At 36.0% G+C, this 21213-nt stretch overlaps 2 protein-coding genes across 2 annotated transcripts; one reads left to right on the top strand and one right to left on the bottom strand.

The window, feature by feature from the left end:
• The first annotated feature begins 5309 nt into the window (after positions 1-5309).
• LOC145057857 (RING/FYVE/PHD zinc finger superfamily protein) lies at positions 5310-9968 on the top strand. The gene is made up of 6 exons (XM_079005767.1): positions 5310-6572; positions 6720-7048; positions 7522-8800; positions 9079-9149; positions 9274-9396; positions 9490-9968. Exons 1-6 carry the CDS (start codon positions 5729-5731, stop codon positions 9850-9852), a joined length of 3009 nt encoding a protein of 1002 aa, XP_078861893.1. The 5' UTR covers positions 5310-5728; the 3' UTR covers positions 9853-9968.
• A 61-nt stretch (positions 9969-10029) lies between these two features.
• LOC145057858 (glucan endo-1,3-beta-glucosidase 11-like) lies at positions 10030-11702 on the bottom strand. The gene is made up of 2 exons (XM_079005768.1): positions 10368-11702; positions 10030-10285 (listed from the first exon to the last, which is right to left on the bottom strand). The coding sequence occupies exons 1-2, from the start codon at positions 11526-11528 to the stop codon at positions 10202-10204; spliced, it is 1245 nt and encodes a 414-aa protein (XP_078861894.1). The 5' UTR covers positions 11529-11702; the 3' UTR covers positions 10030-10201.
• Between the last annotated feature and the right edge of the window lie 9511 nt (positions 11703-21213).

Here is a 21213-nt window from a genome sequence, read left to right on the forward strand (position 1 = left end):
CGGAATAAAACTTCAACAATAATATGAAAACTTTGAGAATTTGAAATCAAATTGTATATTTCAGATTAGAATCACACTACAAACAACCGATTCACAAAAATATTCGCAGAATCATATCCTAGACCTAGATCAAGAAGAATTTTCACATAGAAAAAGAACGAAAACTTTTTGAATCAAACAATAGATTCAAAAATCTTTTTGAACGTATGAAAATCAGATCACAGAAAGGATTCCTGCTCTGATACCAATTGATGAGATTTGGAATCGAGTTTGAATGTAATTCGAGTATGAATTGAGTAAATGATTTCAAAAGAAGAACAGAGAAGTAAATAGAATATTTGATCAGCTCGTATTATGCTTTTCAGTTTACAGAATACAATGACTAAACTGTAAATCTCCGTTCTAGACTTCTTTGAATACTATTACAGACCCCTATTTATAGGAGAACAAAAGCATAACAATACTAAGGACTAAGAGTTAAGACTTGACTTTATAATGCCTTAGTAAAATAACAATACATCCGAAGACCTATATATACGAAGACAACAGATACTTCGTAACAATCAAACTGACCCTTCGACTATTACAACATTCTAGTCCTTACAGAAAGGGACAATTAGCCTTGACATGGCCAACCTGATCACAATGGTAACAAATCATGGTGCTCTAAAGTGGAGCCTCTTGATGAAAGTCCCTCGTATAGTGACCCTCCTTGCCGAAATCGCGACATCTTGTCGATGATCGGCATGCTCCATCATGCATGATATGACCTTATTTAACTATATATTTTAGGTCATTATCTTAATAAATTTGATTAAAATATTATATTATCATATATATGATAGTTAATATGCTTGAAAATGTTTAATTACAATTAAAATGGGAGCTAGGATGCAAAAGGAGGAGAACGGAGCCGAAAAAGACGCAAAAAGGATGTTGTTGGTAGCTCGACCCCTCATCAGTGTTTTGACCATATCTCATGACTCATAACTCTGATTGACGAGATTCAAAATGTTATGGAAACTATAAAAAAATTTAGGAAAAATTTTGTGTTTATGACAAATTCACGCCGTAGTAAAGTCATCTCCACGGCGTGGCAAATTCAGTTTTTGCGTGGCGCGAAGATTCCATCTCCCACGACGTGGCAAGTTGTTGGCCATGCCGTGGAGATGAAAAATATATAAAAATATGATATTTCCAAACCTAACCAGGTTGAGGGTTTTGGCAGCCTATAAGTGCGACTTTTCCTTCGTTTTGAATTCCATAAACCCTCTAAGGGTCGATTTTGAAGCTAGAAATTCAATCGGATCAAGGATTTGAAGATTCAAGTGCTAATACATCGAGATTTCACTTTGGGTTTGCTTGATGATCATGTCTTGCAATATTTTGGTGATTTTTTCTACTTTCGTTTACTGAATATGGTGTAAAACCTTACTTTCACTAGATATTGATGAACCCTTATTGATATGCTTTGATTTTGTTATTTTGAATTAATTGAGTTTGGTTTTTACTTGTGTTTGATAGATCTTCAAGCTAACATGTTAAAGTTATGATTTTTATCTCTTATCTCCAACTTATGTATAGTTGGATGACCATTCCAGTTGCATAAACTTGATATTTAGCTATTTATGATCATTGAATAGTTAGATCTAGTAATTGAACAAATCCTAGGGTTAGGTTATATTGATTAGTAACTTTGACTGTGTTATAGAGCATTAATTATCCATATTATGTGTTTGTATTGTTTTTCTTGATTATAGATAGGTAATCATAAGATCTTATCATTCATAGTCCAAATAATCTTTAAAATCAATTTAATGTTCAACTTGTGTTTGACCATTGTATAGTAATTCATGAATTAGTAAACACTAGGAGTCGGAACTTGATAGCCAGTAATATTACAATTTGGTAATCAACTCATTAATCCATTGTACTTTTAATAAATTAAACACAAAAACTTGGGGAATTTGTATTCTAGTGGAAGTACTTATCTTTTGTTTTAATTTAGTTATATACTTCATTTGATTAGTAGAGCGTTAAAACTAGTTTAATTTAGTTTACACAAAAACCTTATCTTTACTTTTCTGTTATTAATTTAATTAAAATTTTAATTATTTGATCTAAACCATTCTCGTTCCATGTGTTTGACACCCTTTCTTACCTTAAACTATATTACTTCACGACAATGTACACTGTCTATTTGTGTTTAAGACTAGTTGAGATTAGATATGACTTTATAAATAAAAAACCAGTGCATAAAAACACATCAATGCATCTTCCCACACTTACCACAAGTGCGGCCCTTTTGGCCTCCAGATCATGAATCGGCGGGCCTGAACCGCTTCATTGTTGGTTGGGTCTGAACTGGGGTTTGCCACTTCTCTCTCGTTTGCGTCTTAATCTCAATATCTCTCTTCATAGCAAAAGACTAAATCTTGGAGAGGGAACGATATTGTTGTGTCGACACAAAGTTACGGATCTCCTTTTTGAACATGCTCAAGTAACAGGACATCTGAGCCTGCTCCGAAGTTGCATACTCGGGGAAAAAGGAATCTCTCAGTAAACATCTTGGTGATCTCCGTCACCGACTCTATCGTCTGCTTCATCGATAGGTACTCATGGGCTAACCTCTCCCTCTCAACCAATGGAACATACTTAGTGTGGAACATCTTCGTGAACTGATCCCAAGTCACTACGGCCTTCTTCACATGAGAATAAGCACTGGTCACCAGCTTCCACCAATCATTCAGCCGGTCGCCACGTCGTGACCACCCACTGGTCACGTCGTGGCATAATAAAGACAAAATAATTACAAATCAGACTCCCGTCACGTCGTGACGACCAAAGTGTCACGTCATTAGGAACATTCTACACAGATTAATGCCTTAAGCTCTTAATCTTTTAAGCCATGCAACCAATCCTTCTAGAAGGTTTTCTCCATCTATGAATACCATAAAAATTGTAGCTTTTTAGACATGCATGTCGCAAACACAAACTAGGTCAAAATGAAGGGAAAATAAGATTAGATCTCATGCATGAAACCTAAAGCTCTTAATATTCCAGATCTGGGACAAATGGTATCAAAGGAGTATTGAGAAGTCATAAAGTTGCTAACTTTATGAGATCCTAACTCTCAAACTTCCATAAATATTGAGAAAAGTGAGCCAAACACTAGATCTTATTATCTTGAGCTAAAAAGGCAGAAACTTGAGGACTTACAAGATTCCTAATGAAACTCAAGATGATGATGGAGTGGCTAGCAAGCTAAAATGATGCATTAAATATTAAATGCCTTCTCTTCTTCTTCAAGGCTTCAAATCACCAAAAATGGAGCTCAAAGACCAATAATGGAATATTATGGTTTCTGGATGGTGAAGGGTGGTGATGGAGGCTGAGGGAGAGCAAACCCTAGCCCTCACTTCTCATGAATAAGGAGACAACCCCCAAATTAGGGTTTTGGCGTGGAAGGGCTGTCACGTCGTGACCCATATGTGGACATGTCGTGACAACTAAACAGGATGCACGTTTTCTCGGGCACCTCGCGACAGAGTAGTGCTCACGTCGTGACCAAGGTTTAAATCCTTAAAATTTTACTTAATAACTCGAAAGCAATGCTTACCTGGAACTGAGTGTTACAAATTCACACATCCATGAAGCAAAATATCAAACCAAACATTTTGAATCTAACTGATTCAAAGTCTAACTCTTAAGAGAACAATTATGAAACTTACCAAACCATTTTTAAACTTTTCATAACATAAAGTTAATACTTGGACAAAACTGCAAGATTGGTTCCTGTGGTATTCAAAAAACTTTGGATAGGGAAAAAGTTTCCAACTTGCATGGAAGGTCCAAAATCAAAACTTTTCCTTGATCTTGGTCCAAGAAAACTTGAAAAGACGATTATGCCCTTTTATTTTCTTTTTTATATTTTTATAATTATTCTAATACTATTTTAATTAAAAAATAAAGAAAAAAGAAAAAAGAAAAAATATTATCCCCCATCCCACCCACCCACCTCTCTCTCTCTCTCAATGTGGAAATCCATACTATAAATCATAGAAATCCATACCAAAAATCCAATCAACAAATTCAAATCCACAATTCTCTCTTTTGCCTCCGAGCTATTTGATATATCACGACTTTGTACAATTGGGATGGATCGATATGTACATACTAATCTAGCCTACCTCTCTTTACTAGTATTGCTTATAATTTCAGATCTCTTTCTCTCACAGTTGCAGTTGCAAGTTAGAATCCAAAAGAAAAAAATTATATGCCTAGCTCCTACTCTGAATCTTATTTTTACAGGTTTGAGTGTAAGGAAAATGAGAAAAGTGGTCCTTTTTCTTCTTCTTCTTTGCATGATTTATGTATTGTGATTGCAAGTGGGTAGTGTAAAGAAAACGAGAAAAATGATATGCTTACCCCACCACAAATCTTCTTCTTCGCTCGTCTCTGCCTCCGCTTCCACCTTCTCCTTTGTTAATCTCTTCTTCTCCGCTTTCGCTGACCTCTGTGCTTCTCTGCCACAGATCGATAAAGTTGTATTAGTTAAGTCGATTCAATGCCTTAGTTTTTACTGATGAACTTGAATCCCTAAATATCCAGAAGTTGAAGTGAAATCATAAAATGGTTTTCGATTTAATCACTGAAGATGGAGCTAGTGAAGTTGCGATGTCGTCGATTTAATGGTGGCGGTGGAGGAAATCAAAGACTAATGATTTAAATTTATGTATTCATGGGCATCTGATAGGGTTTACCTGGGCTACCATAAAGATTGCATTTTCTTTTAGCTAGACTTGATGAATTAGTCATGATTTATGACTCTAACCATGTGATTCATCAGGTGTTTTTCAAAGATAATGAAACCCAACAAAAACAATTCAGTAGTTCACAAATAAGATGAAGTTCAAAAGGAGTTATGTCACTATAAGAGAAAGAGAGAGAGAGGGAGAGAGAGGGAGGGAGGTGGGGGATAATTTTTTTTCTTTATTTTTAGTTAAAATAATATTATAAAAAAGAAAATAAAATAGCATAATCGTCTTTTCAAGTTTTTTTGGACCAAAATCACATAATTGTTTTGATTTTGGATATTTCATACAAATTGAAAACTTTTTAGACCCTATCCAAAGTTTTTTGAATACCAAACACAAATATAGTTTGTCAAATACTTGAAAACAAGAATTTTACTGGGCCAAACTACACATCTTTGATGGGCAGGCCCATCTACATTTTGGAGTTTGGTGTTTGGACAAACATCGTCGGAAAACAAATTCCCAAAATCAATTTTGAGTTGACGGACGCCACGCCACTCAATTTCATAACCCGCGTATTCCAAATTGCTTATCTTTCTTCTTCATTCCGACTACTTTCACGTCCACATAGACGTCACCAGATAAAAATCGTCGTCTTTGCTTGCTACTTCAAGAATTCCAGGCATCGCAAAAGGCGCCATCGGCCATATAAGATTGTTTTACCCCTTCAACTGGTTTTCTCACGGTGTAAATTCTCCAATTCGGGTATTTTTTTTTTTCTTTTCTCTTAAATTCGTCTTTTTTCGAACCCCCCTTTGATCGATTTTTAAGAAAGCGAACCACTTGGTTTCTGCAAGTGTGAAAAAGTTAAATAGACCGTGATAGATGAAACGGGCGACGGGTTAGCGGGGGTGGTATTGGTTTTTTGGTTCATTTTTGGAGTTTCGGGTTTTTTAGAACTAGGGTTTGGGATGAAAAGCCGATCTCATCGTCTGCCGACGATTTCGGACACACCGGATGACTGGGTGGACGAGTCTTGGACGGTGGATTGTGTGTGTGGGGTTAATTTTGATGATGGAGAAGAAATGGTCGATTGTGATGAATGTGGTGTTTGGGTGCATACCAGGTGTTCGAGATATGTCAAAAGTGAGAAACTCTTTTCTTGTGATAAGTGCAAAAGCAAGAAGCTTAGGAAAGAGAGTGAGGAAACGGAGGTTGCACAATTGTTGGTTGAGTTGCCTACAAAAACATTGAGAATGGATAATCCGTATCCCATGAGTTGCCCTCCTCAAAGCTCATTTCAGGTTTGGACTGAGATTCCTTTAGAAGAAAAGGTACACGTGCAGGGTATTCCTGGTGGTGATCCTGCATTGTTTAGTGGGGTGTCTCCACTTTTCGGTCAACAGCTTTGGAAGTGCACAGGATATGTTCCAAAAAAGTTTAATTCTCAATACAGGGAGTTCCCTTGTTGGGATGAAAGACAAGATGATGATGATGATGATGATGATGATGACAAAGACAATGAAGGACTTGAAAATCCTGCCTGTAAAGGGGCTGATGCCTTGTTTTCATTGTCAACTTCTGGTGGCAATAAAAGTCATGTTAATGAAGGAGGTGTTTTGGATATGGGCCCACCAACTACTGATACTAAGAAGCAAGATGTGAGAAAGGAAAGGAGCTTATTGAAGCCTATTGTGATTCATTCAAGCAACCAAAAGAAAGCTGATTCTAAGGTAATCAAGGACCAAAACAGGAAGAAAAATGTCAAAGCGATGGATAAAGATGGAGATTCTAAGAAGAGATCTTTTGAATCAGGTATTCTTCTCTAATTTCCCTTGTTTTTAGATTTGGTGTTTGGTGTATAGTGATAGTATGTTATCTGCATGAAATTTGTGAATACTAATCAATAATATACTATGGAAGCAAGATTAATAATACATGTTTACTTTACCATGATACTAGTGTCCACCATGTCAAGTGATGCAAAACAATCAGAATCATATGAAGGCAAAGATCATAAGGCTTCCAAGACTGATAAACAAAGCTTTAAACCTGAAAGTTCAAGAACAGATGTGCAGGACAATCATAAATCAGAAGATAACATCCCTTTATCTAGTGGACAACCTTCAGAGAGTGTACCCATTGTTGATTCAATACTAAATCCTTCAAAAGAAGCAAAACAAATGCAAGAAAATGATGGAAATCAAGTTCCTACAAATGTGGAGATTTCTGATGGCATTGCATCATCACTAAAACAGAATCCTGTGGAAACTAGTAGCATTAAAGATGAGGTATGTGACAATGAACCCTGGAATATTATTACACCTACCTGCAAATCACTTAACTTATAAGCTGCTAAGAACTTCATATGACATTCTCCTGAAAACCGAAAGAATCTTGCTTTTCTTTGTTTGTAAGGTTATGGCTGCTGGTTGACGAATATCTATATATTGAAACTATTTTACCCTTCCTCACCAAACTCTGTCCTGTGTTAAATAGGATTTAGTTACAAGTTTGTGCTATGCCAAAATGTGTCTATAGTTGGGAAATAATTTTCATGTTCATTTTTCTTTTACTTAGGTTAAACTTGTTTATTTAAAAGACGAGTGAATCTTATTCCTGTGAAAATGTATATATAAGAAAGAAGTTATTTGAAGTATGGAATCTGTTTAACTTTATTTTGTTGATCTTGATGGAAGTTGGGTTCTATATACTTTTTTGAATTGCATTTTATCTGTAACACTCTTTCATTTTTCTTATTTAGGTTAAGCATGATGATGTTGATGATGCAAATAACAATGAAAGAACTTGTAGCACAAGTAATGGAACTCAGCCCAACATAACCAATCTAGAAAAACCAGATTTGACCCCAAATGTCGATCTTCATATTCCATCACCACCAATTGAAGTAAAACCAGTAGAAACCACTCATCCTGAAAAGACTTCTAATTACCAAAATGCCCCTGCTAGTGATTCAAAGTTAGATAGCTCCAAGACCTTGCCCCAAGATATAAAAACTTCTGATGATCGTTTATCTCCAATTTCTGAAGTGAAGAAGGAATCTGCATCTGTATCCGTGTCACATTCACAGATCCATAAGGTGCAAAATCATGTTGATACTCATACTCAATCAGAAGGCCCACCCAAATCACATGGATCTGTTACAAATCAACGCAAAATTACAGGTAAGCCCTCATCAAAATCATCTATTCCAGAAAAGCCAAGATATTCCAACTCAGAGGGAAAACAGAAAGAAAACAATAGTAAGATCAAAAAAGATAATGCCGATGTTTCTGAGAAGCCAAAAAAAATTGTAAAAGAACTTCCGAAATCGTCCTCTACTTCTGCACTAAAATCATCACATTTGAGCAAATCTTCACATGTACCCAAAAAGAACTCATCTGATTCCAAAGATCCTGCAGTCTTATCAACATCTAAAGCCACCACCACCACCACCCCCACCCCAGATTCCGGTGACTCTGCAAATTCATTGAGATGTGAAAGTGGTGGTGGTGCAAATGAACAGAACAACAAAAGCACTTCAGAATCATCACAAAAAGGTGAAAAGGCTAATCAGATAAACAACAGCAGACAACAGGCTGCAATTAAACATGTTGTTCACCCTCCTCCATCTACAAACTTAAGTGATGAAGAGCTTGCTTTGCTTCTTCATCAAGAGCTGAATAGCTCTCCAAGAGTTCCTCGGGTGCCACGTATGCGCCATGCTGGCAGCTTACCTCAGCTAGCTTCAACCACACCCACAAGCACGTTAATGAAACGGACATCAAGTTCTGGAGGAAAGGATATGAATAATGGGCCAAGAAAAAGAAACAAGGATGTAACAAATAATGTTGAGGGGGCAAAAAAGGGTTCTAGGAGACATGAGATTGTGAAAAATAATGGATCAACGAATAAGAGTGTGCCACCTGTCGCAACAACTGTAAGCAGTGGGCCATCTTCTTCTAATGAAGCTAATGAACATAACATGTCATCACCTCAAAATGCTTCTGATGATGAAATTCCTACCCATCGCACTTTACCAGGTCTGTTTACAATTTACATAAAAACATTCCTGAGTAAATTACATTTTTGGTCCCTGAGTATAGATGATTTTTGGCAATTTTGGTCATAAAATAGTCATTTTACTTAAAACATGGACTAAAAACATTATAGAAACCTCAAATGACGACCAAGTTTGCAAGAGAAAACTTTTTGGGACCAAAATTGAAAAATCCAGCTATACTCGGGGACCAAAAATGTAATCGACCCTAAAATCTTGAGATTAATATATATTTTGTGTGACATGTCTGTTGTTGTACAGGCTTGATTGCTGAGATTATGAGCAAAGGAAAGCGAATGACATATGAAGAACTCTGCAATGCAGTTCTACCGGTATAATTTTGTTTTAATTTTACAAAATAAATAGATCCTTAAACTGAATATTTTATATAAAAGCCACCATTAAACCTATATGCTTTAATTGTTGATTAATATGCATCATGATATTAATTTTCAGCATTGGCCTAATTTACGTAAGCATAATGGAGAGAGATATGCGTATTCAAGTCACTCGCAAGCTGTTCTTGATTGTTTAAGGAACCGAAGTGAATGGTCAAGATTGGTTGATCGTGGTCCGAAGGTAAAAACCTAAAACCCTAAATCCTAAATCCTGAACCGAGTGTTTGTTATATATTTCAAATAAAACATTTTGGTATCTGTATTTTTGTTGCAGACAAATGCAGGTAGGAAAAGACGAAAGTCTGAAGTTGATGCACAAAATGTTGAATCTGAAGAAGAAGAAGCAGCAGCAGCAGAAGAAGAAGATGATGATTATAGCACAGATAGGAACACAAAGGATGTAGATAATAACAAGAGTGTAGGTGATGAACTCCCAAAAGGAAAAAGAAAAGCTAGAAAACACAGGCGACTTGCTATGCAAGGAACACGGATCAAAAGGAGACGAAAAGCTGAAGTTGTTAGTGATGATGATGTTGATTCATCTTCTTCTTCTGATTCTAGTGAAGAAAGTGCATTCAGTGATGAAGGTGGAAAAACGTCGGTTGCAAATGAAGCGTCTGCCAGCTCAGAGTCATAATGTTTACTATTACCAGTTGACTTTTGTTGTATGATATTAGTGTTAGATGTATAACTAGAGCTTGTATTATTAAAAAGATAAATCTTTCTAACGTGATTCTTATCTTTATAGATAAAGAGGCTAAATGGGTAATGATTTCTATCTGAATAAACTTTGATTATCGCTTAACCCATTAAGTTGCAAAAAGATGATATATAAAGATGAGAGGATACAATTATACATGAATATGCAAAACCTAAAGCATCGAATGAAAGAATAGAAATGGATACTAATAATAATAATAAAGAAATACAATTTTCCTCCCTTCTTCTCTCTTTATTGATTGTAATCGTCTCTGATTGATGGCTTTTCATGGCAATGAAATCGAAATCGAAATCAAGATCAAACCCACCCCCGATAATATTCCGATACTTCTCCTCCAAATGAGTCTTTCCTGTAAAAAAAAGATGCTTCAGGTTTGGAATAAAAAGATTCTCTGTAAAAAGGAAATGGAATAAAGGGAAAAAGAAACTCACAGCCGACGAGATTGACATGTAGCCGTTGTTTGGGTTTTCCGGCGGCAAAATATACGACGGCGGCGTAGGCGTGTTTGTTCCAGAGTTGTTGTGGCCGGAATTACCTCCTCCGGTGGATATACCGGAGAATCCGAGACCATAAGCCGGAGTTCCATCTGGTTTAAATAAACCATAGTTTCTCTCTGAAGTTGGTCCGGGTTTTAAATTCTCATTAAACATAGCAAACACGAAAATGTTTAAATCGTATTCAGGCATCGCCGGTGTTCCTTTCTTCTGACTCACCACCTTCAATAAGTTTCCGTTGTATTTCTTAGCATTTTCCGGTGTCGCTCCGACTTCATCATCATCTCCCTTTGAAGGCCACCCGGTTTCCGATATCTGAACCGGAAGCTTCTTGTACCCTAACGAACCAAGAGCTGCATACACAGCGTCAATCTGAGCAAACAACATATTGTCGTAATGCAAATTGTTTCCGGAATCAACAATTCCGTCGTTGGGCTGAAACAGAACGAAATCCAACGAGATTTGTTTCGGATTAGCCTTGTATGCAAAGAAAGGGTAAGCGTTGATCAGAAATGGGGAACATGTTTTCGAAAGAAAGTCCAAAATAGGAGAAAGGCATCCTTTTAAATCTTCCCGGAAAGCTCCGGCCGACGGCGGATAAGAGGTTTCAAGTATGGCGAGAGAATGTGCGGTGGTGACGGTAACCTGCCGGTCCAATTTCAGGTTAATTAGGGCAGTGTGTATACTCTGCATCGCCGGAAGTAAACAACCAGAAAGAGAGGTATCATTGAAGGTCAAAACTTCATTGCCGACAGCAATGGAGGTGATTTTAGTTGCAGGGAGGTAAGCTTGGACGTTTGACTTGACCCACGATTGAGCTTCGGTGGGATCTTGCATTTTTGTTAAGTACTCATTACCAAGGCCGACGATGAACTCAACGCCAGTGTTGGCAAAAGCTTTAAGGACATCGGGATCTGCATCATAGAGCTTCACTCTGGTGGCGCCAATGGACTTGACTAACGGAACCACCTTTTCCGGCGAGGGAAGATTGTTGGCAATTTGGCCGTAGTTGATCCCTATTGACGACACTAACACCAGTAGGTTGCCGGAAAAGAGAAGGAAGATGAAGTGGAGGAGGTGAGTGGTGAAACGTTCCATGGATGACTGGATGAGTGGACTTCCAGTGATCGATCGAAAGTGGTGGTGGTGGTGATATTGAAGATAAGCCAAGTGACACCGACTGCTAGTAGTGACGCATTTAGACGTTACTTTCGTGGACAAAAATTAACCGAAACAAATGGCATGTACTTTGATATGCTCCTTTTTACTATTTTCTGTGCCAATAATAAAAAATATATGTATATAATATCAAAAGAAGAGAATAATTGAAGAGCAAGAAAACATGTGATTGTCAATTCATATGTCACACTAGATGAATTAAATGGCTCTTTTAATGATTTAAATTAATATTGTTTGGTGTTTAATGGAAGATATTTTTTGGAGTTTGTTGAAATGTTAGATACAAGTCCCATTCATGTTAATGTGTTCAAACCGGTAGAAGGGAAACATGTAATATCTATATTTTTTCATGGGCTAGAGGTCTTCACACTGGTGCAAGTTGTTTTTAAACCTCACGCTTCAAAGAACAAAACATGAATAATCAACATGCACTTATAACTTTAGGGTTTGATATTTTTGGTTTATTTGCACAAGATCCTAGGGGTGAGAAAAACCGCACCGCAATTAAAATTAACTGCATAAACCGCAATCGATAAACCGTAACCATAATAAAAACTGATGGTGAGGTTTTCTGTTTTTCAAAAACCGCAAATTTGCGGTGCGGTGCAGTTATTGGTTTTCAGAAACCGCAAAAAAATTGCACTGCACCGCATATATTATATGCAAATTTTTTATTAATTATTAATATATTAAATATTAAAAATAAGATAAGTTTCATGAATGAAAGATGAATAAAATATTAGAAGACAAAAGTGTTAGTTTTTTGCTATGTTTAACTTTGAAAAATGGTGAAATTAAACAATTTTAAAAAATTTATTGTTAATTACTATTGATTTGACGTTTTTAAGATATTAACGATTTCTGATTTAAGTTAATTGTCTTATACATTATGGTTTTTTTTGTTATTACAAGTAATATGTTTGAACTTTTCAAACCGTTTGAGCTCTAAACTGTGGTTAAAAACCACACAAAATAACCGCACTAAATTCATGCAGTTAGAAAAAACAAAATCACATCGCAAAAATAACTCCCTAACCGCACTGCAAAAATAACCACATCAAGCGGTTTTGAAATTAGATTAACCGCATTTGCGGTTAGTTGTGATGTTTTTGGCTAATAACCGCACCAAATCGCACCACGCTCACCCCTACAAGATCCTGTGGAGTTCTTCAATAAAGTTTAACAAGTCATATATAGTAATTTTATGACCCCAAGATCTATGGATATAGTTTTAAAAAAAACTAATTTTTTTTTACAAAAAAAAAAATTAAGGGTTCAACTTGTTGTCTGTTTATCCTCTATATAAAACTTTTATTATAATTCTTAGATTAATAAAAAGTTCAATAATTTAACAAAAATTCAAAACTGCATATATCCAACTAAATTTTAGATATTAAATGAGTGTCTATCAAAAGGTTGGCATTTTCAAACTATCAAAAGCTTTAGAAAAACTACATTTATTTTAGAAGTTTACCCAGCGGATAAAGTTTGGGCTAAATTTATTCGGCTAATCAAATTATGGCCGGATATACTACATATATTTTAATTTAATTTAATTACGAATTGATTTTTAAATAAATTTATTCGGCTAATCATTTGAAAGATTTTGTGTTGGAATTTTCTCAAAGAAAACTACGATTTCTTGTCCATGTTTTCTTCTTTCTTCCAAAATTGAGACATGTTGTATTAGTGATATTCAAGTAATCCATGTTTTATTATGTCTCCCAAAACTGAGACATGTTTTATTAGCGATATTCAAGTTTACTTGATTTATAATTGTTAAGGTGGTAATAGTGTCATGTTCAGGTTGATGGGCCAGAAAACATGATCCGGACCAAATATGGACAAGATCTACACAAATTTGTAGGTTTGAGCGTCATAATTTTGTTCATCAGTTATATTCAAGTTCACCGGGGGTTTGTAGGTCATAATCGGATTCACAAGTCATTGTCATACAAGAGCATTTATACATCACCTTCATACATATTAAACATACTTCATACTTTTTATAAAATTATTTACGTTTATTTTTAATCAATAAATCTTAGAGTAAGTTATAGTTTTGGTCCCTGTGATTTAAAGAAATTACACTGTACATCCTTATTTCATTTAAAAATACCATTTTACCCTCTATATATATATATATATATATATATATATATATATATATATATATATATATATATATATATATATATATAAAGGATAGTTCAAATAAAAACAGCAAATAGTGCGAAAACGTAAAAACACTATTTTTATGTTATTATTTTGCAATTAATTTTGTATCTACAGCTTTATGTTATTATTCAACAATGAATAAACGAATAGTCATAGGTTAAATTACAATTAGAATTTACTACAAAAATGCACATACATAAATTTATAATAGAATAATAACATTCCAATGAATATATGAATAATCAAACGTTACTATTCAATCGAGAATTAGTTCAACACTACACATATACAACACTACACATTTACGTTCTCACACTATTTATTGTTTTTATTTGAACTTACTTTTATATATATATATATATATATATATATATATATATATATATATATATATATATATTTGTGTGTGTGAAAATGATATAGGTTTTAAAAATTTATAAGTAGTGTAAGTACGCCAACAACAACTCCCTTCGCTATCGTCATCTCTTGTCTTTTCTGTATCAATATGTGATTTAGGGCATGCAATCAATCAACAACCCTTTTACATCTATATTTCAAATCTATACTCAATTTGCAGATCTAAATTTTGACAACTCTTCTCTCTTCTTCGGTGGTGATAAACGATGGTTGAAAAGCTGAGACAGAAGATAGGACACAAATATAGTGTTTTGATTCTACATCCTAGTCCCTGGATTTTGCATCGATGTAGGGATTTCATGACTAATTTTAGGTTTTGAGACTTCATCTCGAAAATCAGTGCTGATTAAAAGGTTTTAAATTAGGATTTGGTGTTGATTATAGGTTCTAGATTCTGGTTCTAGTATCAAATTTGGGTTTGAGTTTTAAATTTTGGTTACAGTATCAAATTTGGTGTTGACAAGTGGTGGTTAGTGATGGTGCCTATGGTGAAAGGAGATTGTTGTCGATGATGATTATGAGATAGTTGCCCGAATTGAGAAATAGGACAGGGAATAAAGAGAAAATGAGAGAGATATAGAATTATAGATAGATGAAACTGATATAAGTTTTTAAAATTTATAATTAATCTAATTTAATTGAAATGTTATAAAAAAATGAAAGAAAAAAAAAATAGCAATATAGTATTTTAAAAAGAAATGAGGGACTAAACATGCTTTTGGGACACTTAAACGAAAACCATTAATGGCTAACGGCGTAAAAATGGAAACACAGGGACGATTCGAATTAATTTTTAAAATATGGACTAAACGTGTGTTTTTTGGTACCTAACACATAATTTACTCTATGTTTTTTAACCTAATATAATTAAATTGAAAAATAACAAATATATTTTTTAACCTAATATAACTAAAAGGACGGATCAACGTATAAACAACCTATAGGCCTACCTACCAACCCAAACACAACCTATAAACCTACCTACCAACCCGAACACGAACCTATAGACCTACCTACCAACCTAAACACGACCCGACATAACCTATAGACCTACGTACTAACCCGAACACGAACCTATAGACCTACCAACCAACCCGAACACGACCCGACATAACCTATAAACCTACCTACTAACCCGAACACGAACCTATAGACCTACCTACCAACCCAAACACGATCCGAACGAGAAAATGATTCTAACCCTTTTAAAGTCAACCCAAACACATTACTTTGTATACCCTAATTGTATCTTCTAGATATACCCATATACAAACAATTTATGTATTAGGACCCTCCACATAGTTGCAAACCTCTATCAAATTCGCTTCTGTACAAACAATTTATATATCTTCTGTTTGTTAACTTTAATTCTAGCAATTTGCAGTCACGTTTCGGGTAAGTAGAATCTTGTTCGAACTACAGATTCAAGATTCATTTCTCAAGGTTTGATTGAAATGAACATTTTACCCATATACACAATTTGACGATTTGGGTTTTGATGATATTTACATATGTTGTTACTGATTACGTTATACAAGAACACTTTCCTGCTGGAAAATTGGACCGGAGTTCTCCCGTTCATCCATCCATGGCTTCTTGTCCCACCGAAGTTACAAGAATTCACCAAATTAACACCAATTAAGTATTATTTGATCCAAAATTAGGCCAAAAACTTATGTAAATTCAGAATCGATAAAGAGAAGAATGTCAAATTCAAACAGTAATACAATCGGCGCCCAACAAATGGGATTTTACACTCTGATAGAATACAAAAAGAAAAAAGAAATAAGAAACCTGAAACCCCAATCCATCACACCAAATCAAAACGTCACAAGCTAACAACCAATTGGTCCTTTCCAAATTGTAAAAACGAAAAGAAAAAGATTGCGACTTTGGCATGATGGAACCTGAAATTGCCTAATCTCTCATCTGTGGGCTGTCACCAATGTCTCGATGAACCTTAATCCATCGAATCTAGGTGCGAATTTCTCCTTCTCTACTACACTGCTTTCCCCACTATTTCGCACTTTCAATTCCTGTTAAACCATTCCAACCCAATCACATCCATATCTTTTAGGTTTCAGTTTCTTTAACAAAAATCATGAAATTTGGGGAAAGTGTTGTGTACCTGAGCAGTTGCATTGGAATGGGAGGAGGAGAGAACCGCGGTGGAGGCAGCGAGGACAGATGCGACGACGGTGGAAGAACAAACCTTCAGCATGATGGAATTAGACGAAATCCGACGACCGCCGCGCCGGATCTCGACGTATTCTTGTAATTAAATTGGTAAAGAGAATTACAAGAAAGAGGGATTGACAGTTTTATACGTCGATTTGTGGATTAAACTCGATTTAATTCTACTTTGGGTTCCGTCTATGCGGCTACCCACCACGGTCTAATAAAGAAGTACAAGTTTTGTTAAGCAACGTACAAATTCTTTTTGCTTCATATTTATGAAGTTGTTTTAGGGTTGGCCGGTTTTAGGTTTTCACGGTTAGATAGCGACCGATTCAACTTTAAGATGGTTTGGTTTGCTTTGGGTAGGTTAGGTTAGGTTAGGTTAGGTTGACCCTTGTTGATTGCTTTTGAACAAGGCAAATCATAAAGATCGACAAAATGAGAACGGTGATATAGCAAAATAACTTAGTTTTTAATATGGGAAATCGAGTAATTTAACCTTATAAACGACTTTAAAAAAACAATCTGTTTTTTTTTTTAAATGATCACTTGTTGCAGAATATCGTATTCCGGGGTTTGTACAGCCATTCTGAAGTTTGGTCGTTCAACGAATTCCATAATACAATACTCTGAAGTATTTATTTTTGTTATGCAGTTGGTGGTGGTTGGTAGAGTTTGGGTCCGGAATCCGACACCATCGTACGTTTCGAACTGAAAAGTACATTCCAGACTGTAATCCGACATGCCCATACACTCCAGAGGGAAATTCGAGAGAGGCAAAAATAGAATATTTGTGTGTTTTTCTTAGAGTTGGCAAAAATCGATCCAACCCGTCAATCTAACCCGAACCCAACCCAAAATTAACGGGTTGGGTTGAGATTTTCAACCCATTTAAGTTAATTAGGTCAACTCGTATAACTCATTTAATTAAATATGTTGGGTTGGGTAAAATTATCAACATGTCAACCCATTTAATTTTAATATATATTTAATTTAATAACTACTTGAATATTATCATGTATTAATCAAAATATTAATTTATAAATTATAATGTTGTATTATTATTTATGTTTTATAAAAATTCAATCATAATTTCTATCTTTTTTTTTAACGTTGATAATACTAGCTACTCTCCAAAATCACTTTGAAATTAAAACATTTTTAATGTTATTTGAACAATTTATTTGTATTTATAAATTGAGATTATTCTTTTGTCATACTTAGAAAGTTTTATTAATGTACGAAACTAAATTAAGTGGTATACTATTCAGTTACTTAATTAATTTATTTGATTTTAAATGGGTTAATCCAAGTTTAACTAATTTATTTAATAGGTTAAGTCGAGAACTAAATAAACAGGTTAACCTGGTGACAACTCACTTATCTAAAAGGTTGGGTTGTGTTGAAAATATCAACCAATTTAATAATTCCAACCCAATTATTAAATTGGTTTAACTCGAACTCAACCCAGGTTGACCCGTTGTCAACTCTAGTTTTTCTACCCTATATGCAATTCGTTTGTTTGTTTGGTAGTTTTCTTATATGTTTCAAAATGAGTATGTATACGAAATTTGTAGCACCTGGTTTCTGATACGTAAATCTTATTTGAGCATTTTCCATTTTTTTTAGCCTTGGACTCGACGAGTCATAGGTCCGACTCGTCGAGTAGAGACGGGACCCCGGGACACGTTTAAGTTGGTGACTCGGCGAGTCCATATTTCGGACTCGACGAGTCACCGCTGTTGGATGAAACCCTAAGTTTCAGGGGTTTGCACCATATTTAAACAACATATCCGCCCCAAGCCAGCCCCCATTCCCCCCCAGAGCTTCCAACCCTCGTTCTAAGCTATTCATTGAAGAGTTTGAAGCAATTGTTGTGTGTTCTTGAAGGTTTTGAGGCAAAAGGGAAGTAGATCAAGAGGAAGGGAAGGAATCCAAGCATCTTTGTGCTCTCTCAGTAGTTCCTTTGAGGTATAACCCGTTTTCCCCCTGTTTCTATGCTTATTACTTTATTTAAGTCATTCTTGAGCCAATCCCCAAGCTTGTATGTGCAAATTATTTCGTAATAAGCTGATTGGCCCTTAGATCTAGGCATGGTTGAGCTCCAGGAGCTCAGATATGTTGCCTTTATGGACCCTCATTGTATGAAGACCCTAGATCTACCCTTTTGGGTGCATTTTGAAACCTAAAACCCTTATTGGTGAATATCTACACGTAAAGTTGGAAACTTTACGTGTGATTCATGCTCTAGGAACCCAGATCTGTGAATGGCATGGACTGGAATCGAGCAAATCCGTGTAGTTAATGGTTGCATGGCAACGACTCGGCGAGTCGTTCATCTGACTCGGCAAGTCGGTTCGCGAGTCTCCGAGTTTGTCCCCTTTTCGTAGTGTCGAGTGAGCAGTGAGTCACGGGGTGTGACTCAATGAGTCGGAAGCTGAACTCATCTATGGAGGAACTCGGCGAGTCAATGCCCTGACTTGGCGAGTTCAAGGCAATCTCCTTAGATCAAGAATGAACTCGGCGAACTGTTCATACAACTCGGCGAGTCTTAGCATAAGTGTTCATCGGATGAAGATGAACGCGACGAGTTGTTCATACAACTCGGCGAGTAGGATGAAGGACTTGAATATCAGTTTAGAAGGAGAACTCGTCGAGTTATCGCCTAACTCGACGAGTAGAAACGAGATTCAGGACAATCGTTTGGGTAGGGACTCGGCGAGTTGGAGAGCCAACTCGGCAAGTCGGGTCAACTGAAAGTCGACCCTGACTTTGACCTAGGGCATGATCAGGGGTAAAATGGTCATTTTACCCAAAGGACAGTTAGCAGTGTTTGATTGAGTATGTTGTGGGAATTACAGTCGGAGGATTTCCGGAGCAGCAGCAGCAGCAGTAGACAGTCAGTGCCCGAACAGATCAGCAACTACTTTGAGGTGAGTTACCTTCCAGTAGCGGTGGGTCTAAGGCCACAATTCCGTCCCACCAGTAGGAGACGTATGATAGATGATTGTCTATGTGATATCATCTAGGTTTTCTACTACCTGATATGTTATATGCTAGCATGATATGTTATATGTGATAGTAGTATAGTTTGGTTGTTAGGACCGAAGGGTAGTTCAGACACCCCAGATATGTCTGATAATATGTTAAGTTATGAAATGTGATAGTAGTAGCAGTAGGGGGTGAAATAGTTCCTGAGGATCGGTTGTCAGGACCCACGGGTAGTCAGCACCCCAGAATGGCTTGACACGGGTAGGACGGCACCCCAGAATGGCTGCACGGGTAGTCGACACCCCAGAATGGCCGTACCGGGTAGTCAGGCACCCCAGAATAGCCTGGCAGTATGTATGATATGTGTTGTATGGTATGTGGTACGATGGGGGAACTCACTAAGCTTTGTGCTTACGTTTTTCAGTTTTGGTTTCAGTTACCTCTTCAGCTAGGGGAAAGGAGTCGGCGCGGTAGCAGCATGTCACACACACACACTCTTTGATTCCGCACTTATGAGTTTACGTTGGGATTGATACTCTGATATTTCGATTGGATGTATGATTTGGCTTTTAGACATGGTTTACGTTATGATATGGTTTGATCAAACAATGTTTTCAATTATTAAAGTTTTCTAAAGTAATGTTTTAAAAACGAAATTTTTGGACGTGAAAATTGGGTCGTTACAAAATTCTTTCGAGTGTCATTTTCTAGTGGATATCAATGGCAACGTTTCGACGGATTTATGCAATATATTGTTCTAGACTACACATGTTTTGGTGTAGATATAAACAATGATATCAACTTCGTTGGGTAAATTACGTTGGTTGTTTCCAAGTCCAGGTTACACACTAATCAAATATGTCTATCTTTTCAATGTCTTTGATCAAATATAGTTATGCAGATTTTTGACGATAGTGATGTTAGATAATTTCTTAGTTTTGTTAATCGTATGCCTCCTAAAACAATACAGTTGTTTGTTGTTAATAATGTTATGAAAAGTGGCATTCATCAATTTTTCTTGGAAAATCGTTCTGATAGAAATGGGTCTTTCGGTGTTGGACGTAACCAAATTTGTAATTTATTACCTATGACAACTAACCATGTTCCTTCTTATAATAGCCCTATAGATGAGGGTGATTATAGGTATAAAGGTAAGGTTGTTGATGATGTTTCTCCAACAGTTGATGTTGATGAATCTGCAAATGATGAACAAAAACTAATGTTGTTAGTGGATTATGGTAATATAATTCTACACGGAGAGCCGCTTAAACATTTCTAGAGTTACACTGAATTTAATGAGGATGATACTAAAGGTGAACAGAAGGAAACTAAGCCCTTACAACCCCAAAAACCACAACAGGAAAAGTTTCCTTCTTATTTTTCCGATTTTGGAGAAACAAAAACCACCCATTGGGGTATGCATGAACCTTTACCATTGCCTGAATTAGCTCAACAAAAACATAAAGGTGCCACAACCCACAATTATACTTCCTATGTAAAGTTATTACAACTCTTCAAAAGCAAAGAAGAACTTAAGATTAATTTAGGACTCAAAAGTGTTATTGAAGGCTTATAAGTGGTTAAACTATCGGAGAAACACACTTGCTTAAACACACAACTACGTCCCCATCATCAACAAGCCTACAAAAAGGTATTAGTCACTTCTTGAAGGAAATATTAGCTAATAGTACATGTAATATGTTACAGGGGAAATAAATACAACCAACTTTAAATGACCATCTTAGTGTGTATATATTTCATATTGGCAAGCATGGAGTGCTAAAATGTATGCTCTAAATCTGTTGAGATGGACCCCTGAAGAAAGCTTTCAAAGACTATC

Source organism: Lactuca serriola, chromosome 6, assembly GCF_051521515.1.
Source record: "Lactuca serriola cultivar US96UC23 chromosome 6, Lser_US96UC23_V15, whole genome shotgun sequence".
NCBI lineage: Eukaryota > Viridiplantae > Streptophyta > Magnoliopsida > Asterales > Asteraceae > Lactuca > Lactuca serriola.

What these genes read in the sequence shown, in the direction of transcription:
- LOC145057857 (XM_079005767.1), top strand. Translation starts at nt 5,729, where the DNA reads ATGAAAAGCCGATCTCATCGTCTGCCGACGATTTCGGACACACCGGAT. An exon ending in CTAGTAGCATTAAAGATGAG is followed by an intron (nt 7,049 to 7,521) that starts GTATGTGACAAT and finishes TTTCTTATTTAG; the next exon opens with GTTAAGCATGATGATGTTGA. An exon ending in TACCCATCGCACTTTACCAG is followed by an intron (nt 8,801 to 9,078) that starts GTCTGTTTACAA and finishes GTTGTTGTACAG; the next exon opens with GCTTGATTGCTGAGATTATG.
- LOC145057858 (XM_079005768.1), bottom strand. Translation starts at nt 11,528, where the DNA reads ATGGAACGTTTCACCACTCACCTCCTCCACTTCATCTTCCTTCTCTTT. An exon ending in ACATGTCAATCTCGTCGGCT is followed by an intron (nt 10,286 to 10,367) that starts GTGAGTTTCTTT and finishes TTTTTTTTACAG; the next exon opens with GAAAGACTCATTTGGAGGAG.